The sequence below is a fragment of the Siphateles boraxobius genome, unplaced genomic scaffold (assembly GCF_051911475.1).
Source record: "Siphateles boraxobius isolate OS27281-9 unplaced genomic scaffold, OSU_SipBor_1 8, whole genome shotgun sequence".
In the NCBI taxonomy this organism is placed as follows: Eukaryota; Metazoa; Chordata; class Actinopteri; order Cypriniformes; family Leuciscidae; genus Siphateles; species Siphateles boraxobius.
Genome location: NW_027509208.1, coordinates 8,216,967 through 8,229,596, shown reverse-complemented (window position 1 = coordinate 8,229,596; position 12,630 = coordinate 8,216,967). Strand labels below are relative to the sequence as shown.

General features: G+C 39.0%; 1 protein-coding gene across 1 annotated transcript in view; it reads left to right on the top strand.

The window, feature by feature from the left end:
* The window catches only part of kif26aa (kinesin family member 26Aa), a 119,790-nt gene that overhangs the window by 49,651 nt on the left and 57,509 nt on the right, over positions 1–12,630 (top strand). Inside the window, exon 4 of the mRNA XM_077219438.1 lies at positions 11,384–11,547. Coding sequence (XP_077075553.1) covers positions 11,384–11,547 — 164 coding nt within the window. The remainder of the gene's footprint in view (positions 1–11,383; positions 11,548–12,630) is intronic.

The window sequence follows — 12,630 nt, the reverse complement described above, 5'->3', positions numbered from 1 at the left end:
TGATATTTTTAATGGAAACAGATAGACCTTGTTGTGCACTATTTGTGCGAAAATATTTTCTCAGACAATCTGCTATTATCATGGTAAGCAATCCTCGCTGTAGTTAAAACATTAAAACACAGCATGCCACAGGAAAAGTGTTCAAAAGCATTGCATCCACAGCAAATATCTATATTTATATTAGAATATATATATATTTCTGTAACTTCTCAGTAATGATTTCATGTAAGTTAAGTGCTTAACTCCATTAATGAGAATGTCATATTTAATTTAAATGTCTATATCAGATGTAAAACATAGTTTAAATCATTCTTTCATTTATTTAAACTGTTATTGTGAACATGCACTGTATTTATGATTGGGACTCATAATAAAGATTTACGGTTTTCCTTCATCTGCCGTTAGATATGCTACAGCAGTCAGCTTCAGTAAATGGCTCGTTAGCGCGGACATTTCAGAAGGGAAGAATGTTTCAAGTGATAGCCTTGAGTGAAATTATATGTATTATCTTGCTGTATATGTGCCATTTTCTTAAAATTTTCAGTCTAAAAGTGACCAAAAAGCCACTTAACTCCATCGGTGACGCCAAACTGCTCAGTCTCCAAAACGTTTGTACGCATGGGTCAGAGTTCGCATGCAGGTGAGCAAATTTTCCCGTCAAGTTTGTTTTAATAAATCATAACTTATGCGTCGGAAGTGGCGTACACCTCGTTCAGGGCCTGTTTTGTGTGTACGCAATGGTTATAAATGAGCCCCCAGAAGTGTTGAGATCTAAAAAGTTGGATTTTTAAATAAATGAACCAGGCTCATGAATATTAAGTAGCATCAATTTAATAATTATTCAGTAGTCCCTCTAGTTCTGTCTGATTTGCTATAATGCAAGTATTTGGCAGAGACTTCTTAAAATTCTTATTTTTACTTTTTTTACCCTTCATACTTCGTAGGTTGGTAAGATTTTTAAAAGTTGAAGAAGTCAAGGCTATTTTGATCAAAAATACAGTAAAAACAGAAATTTTGTGAAATTAACAATTTAACACAAGTTAATCCTGTGATGACAAAAAAACAGCAGTCTTTACTCTAGTTTTCAGTCACATGATCCTTTAGAAATTATTCTAATATGCTGATTTGGTGCTCAAAAACATTTCTTACTATTATTAATATTGAAAACGGTTGTGCTTCTTAATATTTTTTGAAATTGATATTAGTTTTTTAATGATTCAGGAACATTTCAGGAATGTTATTTAATAATAAAAAAAATTGTTATTTCCCAAAATTAGTTAAAATGTTCGATATCATGATCTGAGCAAAATTAACTGAACAATCTGAAACTCCTCTAAGTTTACTGAGAACGTCTCTGGTGGTCCTTGTGATGGGAACTGGCCCTTTGGGGCCACAGAACACATCATGGTTGCATTGCAGATATACAAATCTTTGTGATTATGGCCTAGTGATTTGGTTTATGGTTTTACCTTGAGCAGAGTTATGTATTAGCTTATATAAAGGAGTCCCTCATCGCAGGGTTTATGTGACTATATGCCATTATGGAGCTCCTGTCTAGTTCAGGGCCGACGATCAGGCTGTTAATACAAGACTCAAGTACCCTTCTCAAAGAGAATAAGATATCAACTTTTTGATGGCAGTCTCAATTAGATGAAAGTGTTCTGACTTTAGGTGACTTAATCCAACAGAATGATAAAATGGCAAACATTATATATTATTGATGTTTTTCAGCATATGAAATTCTTTTCTACGAGTTGGTTCAAGTTTATCAAGGACATCTTAATTGATTTTGCATGCAGTAAAAAATTGTGTGGCACATCAGAAAGTCAAAAAGGACAACATTTCTTCCACAACCACAAATCTAAATACTACAGTATATACTCATTAAAGCTCCAAATTAAACTTTTTTTAATATTTCACCCTTGAAATGTTTGTGTGCTGAGTGACTTAGCATTAGCCAGACATTATTATCAGGTAGATTAGCCGCTTTCTCGTATTGGCCTTCTTAGTTCTACTTGACCTTCCCATCAGGAGATTGAGCATTAAGTCATCTTGATATGGAATGCAATTTGATGGGCATTTGGATGGCTCACTGTGACCCCATTGTCACAGATGAGACATTTGTCATGGTTGATGCTTAGAGAGATGAATAAGATAAAAAAAAACTTAAGCTCTGTGAATGTGAGTTACCCCTAGTTTTATGCACGTTCTGAAGGACGAAAACATGTGAGAGTTATGGTAAAAGGACACAGATGTGCTTGTGAGTTCATATCCTTCTCTTGTCAATGATAGCTTGGAATGTCAAGGTTTCCATGGAAATGCAGCATTCAAGTCATAAAGTCTTGATTGGACAGAGTGTCCTTGCCTGCGTGAAAGCATAGAATTTTACCAGTCAATTTCACAATAGATTAGTTCTAAAGCAGGTTTGGTACCTGTGGTCATTGTCGCAGTTGTATTGTAGTGATAAGCGCTCAATGAAGGAGATGGAAATCCAAATGTTTAATTTAATTTTTAATTTAATTTAATTTGATTTTATTTTATTTTGTTTTATTTTTTATTTTATTTTATTTTATTTTATTTGTAGTGTGAAATAGTGTGTTTTCTGCAGTCACTGTTGTGGTGGTTAGTGTTTTCCTGAAATTTTATGCATTTATGTATCATAAAGCTTTATAAGTTATGGATGCATGCAAGTTTATCAAGCTTAGCAATGTTACAACCCCCTGACGTCCTTCATCTTTTATATCCAGTCATGATTACAATGACTGGACCCTCAGGTTGAAAAATCTTGGATATAAAATATTGTTTCAAAAATCTAAAATAAAATAAGTTCTGTTAAAATATTGTTAGTGAGCTGTGAGTATAACATGCAGTTCTTGACGGAAGATGGGCTCCCTGCCATCATGTTTGTCGGAATGAATTCCAATGGCAACAAGTGTGCATTCGGTAGTCCTCTGTAACTGCATAATACAGAATATTGCTGTTAAGAAAAGCTGACTGGCCCTGTGTCAAAGGAACACAATGGATTCTGTCTTCCTCCTCATCTCACAGGGTATAAAAAGCAATTAGACCTTGAAAGTCACAGCACATCCAAACCACACAGAAACACAAGGCTGTTAGCACCCTGGAGAACATTTCCACCCATGTAGACAAAGACATTGTGCCATGAATTTGAATAGAGCACTTTCTTTGACAAAGTGGTTTGTCCTTTTTTTATTCCTAAAGGTGTATTTCTGCTGTTTTGTATATTTTCAGCGCAGTAAAGACCATAGCCTATAACACACCTTTAGCAAACTGCAAAGCTGTGTCAGGAAAATGGGATTGGAAAGTCATATATTTTATCCATACATCCCACTTAGTATAATATCAGCTTGGAGGGAGCCAGAGGCATCCAGCCCATGTGTTTCTGTAGTGTAGGACGAGCCTCATTGCTTGTCCTCAGGCCTAAGTGCCACCCGCAGCCCACTAATGGGCCTTCTCTGGCAGCAGGGCTCTTTTAAAGCCTTGAGGAGCCCCACACAAAATTTATTTGAATGTGTGGAGGGAGCCAAAAGAGCAAATTGTCAACAGATGGGACTGCAGTCTCACCTGGTGTGAAAAAATGCCACCTGACGTCCATCTGGGATGGTTGTTTGCTAGACTGCACATGCTGCCCTGTTTTAATTTGGCACTGGACTCATCCTGTGAAGGACGTTAAGGGCCTCCTCTGCAGCTTTTAAAAACAGCAGACCAAATTTAACAATTTAATTTCCCTTCCTGTCCTGTCCTGCAGAGGAGAAACTCTCATTACTTACAGTGACTTTTAATAATAATGTGATCTGGTTATGTTTGATTTGGTAGCAGGCTTTAAGGGTTTATAAATTGTTTTCGTGGCTAGCAGATTGCTGTCGTCCGACAACATTTAATATAGACTGATAATTAATAGCGCTTCAGAGGGGCTGCTCTCTCCTGTCACCACTTGTGCTAGTGAATGCTCTATAAATGTCAAAGTTAAAGTCCAATGTGACCTCTTTGCTGTCACTGAGCTCCATCTGCTGCTGGGTTTTATTGGAACACAGCTGTGCCCATCTAACACACACATGTGAGCCTGTGTGTGTGTGTGTGTGTGTGTGTGTGTGTGTGTGTGTGTGTGTGTGTGTGTGTGTGTGTGTGTGTGTGTGTGTGTGTGTGTGTGTGTGTGTGTGTGAGAGAGAGAGAGAGAGAGAGAGAGAGAGAGAGAGAGAGAGAGAGAGAGAGAGAGAGAGAGAGAGAGAGAGAGAGAGAGAGAGAGAGAGAGAGAGAGATGTTGCACAATAAAGTAAAAAGCTCTGTACTGAAATGTTGACTACTGGGGAAGGTCATTGTTTAATTTACATTGTAAAAGGCGAGCACTGTAGATAAACCTGAAATAACCAAATATTTTGTATGTACAGGTCCTTCTCAAAAAATTTGCATATTGTGATAAAGTTCATTATTTTCCATAATGTAATGATAAAAATGTAACTTTCATATATTTTAGATTCATTGCACACCAACTGAAATATTTCAGGTCTTTTATTGTTTTAATACTGATGATTTTGGCATACAGCTCATGAAAACCCAAAATTCCTATCTCAAAAAATTTGCATATCATGAAAAGGGTCTCTAAACGAGCTATTAACCTAATCATCTAAATCAACTAATTAACTCTAAACACCTGCAAAAGATTCCAGAGGCTTTTAAAAACTCCCAGCCTGTTTCATTACTCAAAACCGCAATCATGGGTAAGACTGCCGACCTGACTGCTGTCCAGTAGGCCATCATTGACATCCTCAAGCAAGAGGGTAAGACACAGAAAGAAATTTCTGAACAAATAGGCTGCTCCCAGAGTGCTGTAACAAGGCACCTCAGTGGGAAGTCTGTGGGAAGGAAAAAGTGTAGCAAAAAATACTGCACAACGAGAAGAGGTGACCGAAGCCTGAGGAAGATTGTGGAGAAGGACCGATTCCAGACCTTGGGGGACCTGCGGAAGCAGTGGACTGAGTCTGGAGTAGAAACATCCAGAGCCACCGTGCACAGGCGTGTGCAGGAAATGGGCTACAGGTGCCACATTCCCCAGGTCAAGCTACTTTTGAACCAGAAACAGCGGCAGAAGCGCCTGACCTGGGCTACAGAGAAGCAGCACTGGACTGTTGCTCAATGGTCCAAAGTACTTTTTTCGGATGAAAGCAAATTTTGCATGTCATTTGGAAATCAAGGTGCCAGAGTCTGGAGGAAGACTGGGGAGAAGGAAATGCCATAAGTCCAGTGTCAAGTACCCACAGTCACTGATGGTCTGGGGTGCCATGTCAGCTGCTGGTGTTGGTCCACTGTGTTTTATCAAGGGCAGGGTCAATGCAGCTAGCTATCAGGAGATTTTGGAGCACTTCATGCTTCCATCTGCCAAGCTTTATGGAGATGAAGATTTCATTTTTCAGCACGACCTGGCACCTGCTCACAGTGCCAAAACCACTGGTAAATGGTTTAATGACCATGGTATTAATGTGATCAATTGGCCTGCCAACTCTCCTGACCTGAACCCCATAGAGAATCTGTGGGATATTGTGAAGAGACAGTTGAGAGACGCAAGACCCAACACTCTGGATGAGCTTAAGGCCGCTATCGAAGCATCCTGGGCCTCCATAACACCTCAGCAGTGCCACAGGCTGATTGCCTCCATGCCACGCCACATTGAAGCAGTCATTTCTGCAAAAGGATTCCCGACCAAGTATTGAGTGCATAACTGAACATAATTATTTGAAGGTTGACTTTTTTTGTATTAAAAACACTTCTTTTATTGGTCGGATGAAATATGCTAATTTTTTGATATAGGAATTTTGGGTTTTCATGAGCTGTATGCCAACATCATCAGTATTAAAACAATAAAAGACCTGAAATATTTCAGTTGGTGTGCAATGAATCTAAAATATATGAAAGTTTAATTTTTATCATTACATTATGGAAAATAATGAACTTTATCACAATATGCTAATTTTTTGAGAAGGACCTGTACTTGTTTGATGTTCTGCAACACAAGTAATCATCTAAACGCAGCTCTTCTATTACGGTATATTCTGAAGTCGAACCCACATGCAAAGAAAGTCAGTTTAATTGATGCAATTTTGGAGTTCAAATAGGCTTACACTGTCAATGGTTTTGTGGTTGAATCCTATTTGCCTTCTTCCCAGAATGCACTTCAGAAATCTTTCTAATATGCTGGTGCTCAAGAAACATTTATTGTTATTATCAATGGTGAAACAAGGGCTGCTTAATATATTTGTGGAAATCGTGATAAATCTTTTTCAGGATTCCTTGATAATTAGAAAGTTTAAAATCCCTGACAGGGAACACATGGTATAAATTAATTTGGACTGAATGAAATTATTCAACAAACATTTTATGCTCCTACGCCTTCCACATATGATATATATATATATATATATATATATATATATATATATATATATATATATATATATATGTATATATATATATATATATATATATATATATATATATATATATATATATATATATATATATATATATATATGTATATATATATATATATATATATATATGTATATATATATATATATATATATATATATATATATATATATATATATATATATATATATATTTATATATATAACATTGAAATGTTTAGACCGATTATAGTGATTGCTATCAATATATGAGGTGACTTTCAACCAACATAACAAAAAATAATTTCTGTAGAGAATCACCTATTGCACCTTTAAGTTAATGAATTTGACAACAAAATAAAAAGAAAATCCATGCATCCTTGTTGCCTTGTTACAAACTTTTTTTTATTCTTTTTTTTTTTTGTAAACTATAATAAGTTTAAATGAACATAGCCTATCCATTCTGATCTCTAAGCGCCCCTCTTTCGGCATCCTTCTGGGCTCTAATTGTTGCCCCTGACATGAGACTGTAATTATGGCTGGAGTTAAGGGGGGTAGATTAGCACACAGTCATGGTGGGTGTTTGAGATGAGTCTCTCTGGAGCTGAAGATCCTGCACGTGTGTGCTAGAGATTTTTCTGTGCTCGTTATCTCAACATCAAGCTGTCAGCAGATCACAGCTACTCCAGTTTTCCCAGATTCTGTTGTACCTACTCATGCCTTCTCATTTCCTCATTTTTTTCCACTTCTATCAATGAGAACATGTGTATATGCATGTGCTGTCATGTTCTACTTGTTGTCTTTTATTTTAGTTAGAAAATTCTAATTAAAACTTACATCACGAATGCATATACTGTACATATGTACAAAAGTTATTTTAGGATGTTGTGCTAGCTGCCAGATCTGTATTAGTTCCAAGGGGTATCATGCACCTATTTATTTATTTTTGAATAAAAAAATAGGTAGGTTACTTGGTGCCTTATGTGAAATAACACCTGACCAAATCAATTATTTAGAAACTCATTGGTTCATTGTGAATCTTTAAGAATTTTTAGACTAGCGGTGCAGTTTTTAATTTAGCATGCCTGGGAACTCAAATTGTACAAGAATTTACTACAGTAAAAAACTGTTCATTGTTAACTGTAAATTCTTATCATATATGATGAAAGACTGTACATGGATTAAAGTGACATTATGTGTAATTTTACTGTAAAATACAGCCAAATTTGTTAAAAGGAATTACCATATGGTGATAAACAGTAAAATGACATTCCCAGAAGTGCCTAAATGATGCATCGCATATGATTAGATCATTATACAGCTACAATTTTGTTCCTGTTTTGCGTTTCCGGCCTGCCGCACCTCCGCCGGTGGCATTAGGTCAACTGCAGGGTCGTCAGCTGGAGGCCTCCGTTCACTGATGTTTCGCCTCTACACCAGTACAATTAGGGCGGGGGGCGAGGGGGGGGGGGGGGGTGCAGTGGCATATAGGGGACGTCTCCCTTTGAGCCTTTGCAATCAGCAGACTTAAAGCTTCTCTCCATGAAGACTTTGCTGCTGGTTGCACTGGCCTCTATCAAGAGGTTAGGGGACCTGCAGGCATTTTTGGTCAACGAATCATGCCTAGAGTTCGGGCCGGGTGACAACCATGTTGTACTGAGACGCCGGCCTGGCTATGTGTCCAAGGTTCCTACCACTCCCTTCAGGGATCAGGTGGTGAACCTGCAAGCGCTACCCCTGGAGGAAGCAGACCCAGCCCTGGCTTTGCTTTGTCCCGTTCATGGTCTGCGTTTGTACGTGGACAGAACTCAAAGTCTCAGGACCTCAGACCAGCTCTTTGTCTGTTATGGAGGCCAGCAGAAGGGAAAGGCTGTCTCCAAGCAGAGGTTGGCCCACTGGATAGTGGATGCCATCGCCTTGGCTTACCAAGCACAAGGCGTGCTCTGCCCGCTCATATTGCATGCTCAATCCACGAGAGGCAGTGCATCCTCCTGGGCACTGGTATACGTGGCTCCTCGCGTAACAGATATCTATAGAGCTGTGGGATGGGCGACACCTAACACGTTCGTTAGATATTATAGCCTACGTGTAGAGCCGGTCTCCTCCCTTGTTCTCACCCTAAACAGTTGGAAGCACTGAGAGGCCTGGCTCTGTCGGCTTACTGCACCCTACTGTGCGCCCTTATTGCTCCAGAGTGAAAAATCTGTTGTGTCCTCCAACACCCTCGGCCCGGACATGGCGGAGCGTCCGGCAGCAGGCCTTTATCCGTTTAACCGGGTCTAGGCTGGGTCCCATATGTGTGACCCTGCGGGCATCCCATATGTGTATTTCTTCCACGGTTGCTCCTAAACGGAAGTCCGTGTCTTTCCCTTGGGCTAAGTCACCCAGTATTTCATATGCAGTACAACCTTCGGGTTAGTCCATAAGTATATCGCCACATAACTCCTTCGGGGGAGAATGTGGGTTCCGCAGCGTTCTCCATCCTAACAGAAAGGGCACTCTTTCCCAGTGTTATCCAATGATCTCACTATATGGGTTATCACAGAACAACAGTGACAGATATATTCTGTGTAAGCCCTCTCCTATCGTCCTTCCAGGCAAGAAGGGGCAAGAGGCTTGCACAGGCCGCTAGATGGGGTCGGCAGTTGTGGCGCTTTGGTAGGGATTCCTATTCATCGGTCACGACGTACGCAGAGAGTGACCGACTGATAGGGAATGTCTCGGTTATGTATGATAACCCTCATTCCCTGAAGGAGGGAACGGAGACGTACGTCCCGTCACGACATCTGCTGCAACCCGACGGGGCAGCCAGCTCATCGGCTCGGCTCCTCAGCAAAAACTGAAGTGCAATCGCACCTGTTGCTCATTATATACCCACGCTGCATGGCTGAACAGCTGATGCAAATGATTGCATGCAGAGCATTGGCTCGTTTAGTTTCACTTGAAGTAGATTGGCGTCTCTAGCGAGATTCCTATTCGTTGGTCACGACTTACGTATCCGTTCCCTCCTTCAGGGAACGAGGGTTACCATAAGTACTGATTATGGTTAGTCATTTAGGTCAGCTGTGTCCTCATTAGTTCACCTGGTTAGTCTTAGTACTTCAGTTCTTGTGTTTTCAGTGTTTGGTTGTCCGGTCTAATCTACGCAACATCAATGCAAATCTGAGTTTACCTGTCTACCCTGTTTGGATGCTATTAAAGACCATTTTGAGTCTTCGTCTTCCTCGTGGTGTGTGTTCTACCACACAGTTGTGACAGTATGTAAAAGAGCAGCTTTGACATTTTTGTTTAAAACCATAGAAGTTTAAGCAACGTGAGTGTGCTTAGATAATGACAGCTTATGCAAAGATACCAATATTTATTGAAGTTATCTTAAAATGACTGGGCTTACAGTAGAAGTATAAAGGGGCTTGAATGACACTTATGTTTGACCCCTGTACCTTTAGAGGAATTTGGAAGATTAATTTTTCACAATGTGAAAGCACACTAGCTAGTCTTACATAACAGATAGCAGGTGCATTTGATCTGGAGCTACTTATTAAACTCCTCATGAATAGTGCCTGGAGTGCCTTGCTCATGAGTAAAAATATCTAGTGTTTTTCTTCAGCATTTGAACTTTGCTGGTTTCTAGCCTAGCTCCACTGCATTTATAAAAAAAAACAATACCCATAAAGCAAGGATGATGGGTGTTATAGCTGTTAAAAAGAGTAAATGTTTTTGTTATATTTATTAGTATGACTGAGAAGTGGCCCCATGTATAGTTCATGGGCTGCTTGGCTGCTTTCATATTACTTCTGCACGAGTGGGCCTTGTATTTTTGACACCAGTATTTGCGAAGTATCCCACAGGATTTCATTACTTTGCAGCAGACTGTGCTTGTGATATTATGGAATGTGTTTGTAATCCTGTTAGCCAAAGACTGAGTGTAGAGAAAAAGCACACTCTTCAGCAACCTACTCTCCTCCAGACACAATAATGCCATGACTGTAGTGTTTATATGGTGTAAACTAGAGCAGTGACAATCAACAGGAAAGTGAAACGATTATAAGTAAATATTTTTTTGTTATCATTGGAAAAAATATCATTTCAAAACAAATTTTCCGTGACGGCACGTATCACACTAGAATTTTGGGTGATTTTGCTTCAGTTTGGAACAAACCAAACTATTCAGGATGGATGTAAAACAAAGTTCTGAATAGAGTTATGAAGTTACTTGTTCAAATAGTCTGAAAAGTTGTCAAATCATTCTTGAGGAGCAAATCCGATGCTTCCTTCTACTGCGGTCTGCTCCATAACTCCACCCATCTCATGTATTTTCTCACTGAAACCTTATTTATGATGATTCTTTTGGATTGATCATCATTGTTGTCATACTTCTCATCCTTATCTCATACTTAGTCATAGTTAACCCAAAAAATAATATTCTGTAGTCATTTACCTGTATGTTTTTCTTCTGTGGAACATAAAAGAAGTTATTTTGGAAAAATGTGTTGTTGTTTTTTATGTACACGTTTTTTGCATACAGGTTTGGAACGACATGACGGTGAGGATATTATAATTATTATTTTTTTATTTAAAGTCACCATGAAATCAAAATGGACAATTGTTTTTTTATGGAATATTGCTGTATTTATTATAAATGATTTATCTGTGCAAATTTATTTTTTTTAAATTCATGTCCACGCAGTCTTTAATCAAAATAACTTCTCCTTTCTCTTGCACCGTCATGTCTTCTCTGATGATGTTACTGGCGTGAGGGCGGGGCAACCTGTCACTCATAAATGATCCAATTAATTCCATCCAATCGTTGGACAAAATTAAGTCCTGCCCTATAGTTTCACTCTGATATACGTCACAATAAAGAAGAAAAGACTAATTTCAACTTCCATTTCCATGATGACTTTAAAGCAACATTTACTACACTGTTTTGTCATTCTAATAGTATTGTTTCCCCCCAACAGAGTCCTACCATAGAGAAGGACAGTTTGGCAACTGTAGCCTCCAGGTCAAGTCAGGCCAGTGCTGTGCCCTTGGTTTCTCCATCAGGACATAAACTGACCCACCATGACCAGCCAGCCATCCCATCAGCACCCCAAACCAGCTCAGCAGCCTCATTCTTCCTCAGGTAAGCTTAAAAGCCTGTACGCAGTGCACAGCCATCAATTCAGCTAATCGTGCTCAGTGAATCCCTGTTTCAATATCTTAGTCCCAGGCCCTCGCTTGCAAGGACCCAGAATCCTCCATTGCCTCTGGCAGTCACGTCACAGCAATGCTTTCTCAGCACCCGTGGAGACTGCCGTGATGTTGAGGGCAGTACAGCCTAATGTGTTGAAATGTCATCGATCAATGCTCAGGCATAACAGTCAGAGAGAGTGCAAAATCCAAATGGCAGAGGTCTCAAAGCTGGATTGTCCATGTATCCGCAGGGATAATAGTTAATCGCAATGTAGCAGACAAATTGTTTGGTAAAATTGTTCTTGAGGATTGATGGTTTAGTGTAACATTTAGAGGACATTCTATTAGTATGTAGTTTATTAGTTAGAAATGTGTGCAGGGGCGGACTGGGACCAAAAAGTGGCCCTGGCCTTTCTGGCCCACAGCAGCCCCCCACATCATAACACACTGGCTCATTAATGTGCAGAATAATTTTTAACACCACTTATAGCATAAAAATATAACACAATACAAGAAACGAGAAATTAACTGCTATTTAAACATTTATTTGAATTAATGCAACATATATTAGTTAATATTTGTAAAACAAAGGGAATCTTTACAGCAGAAAACCTTTTGAACCAAAGCTTTGCTTGAATTTTGTTGAGGGTGGAACTTGAAAAATGTCTAGATTTTCTGATGTCGGTACAGAGAAGAAATCAAAGCTGGGATGGCTTCCTGAATCTGAATGAATAATAATAATAATGATGATAATAATAAAAGGTTGTTTAAGTTTATTTAACATATAGGTGCAGTTCTACACAAAATAGGCTCATCTGTGTGTTGGCACACTGTTACTTTGCTCTAAAATGCAAAAAGACAAATAATAAATAATATTCATAAAACCTGCCCAGAAAGCCACATAGACAAAAAGGTGCAAACTTCTTGTGTAAGATGTGTTGGTCCTATCTGCAACGATCATAGCTACAAAATCTACAAAGGATAGTACAGTAGCAAAGGATAACAAAGGATAGTTTGGAGCACAGTATGTGCA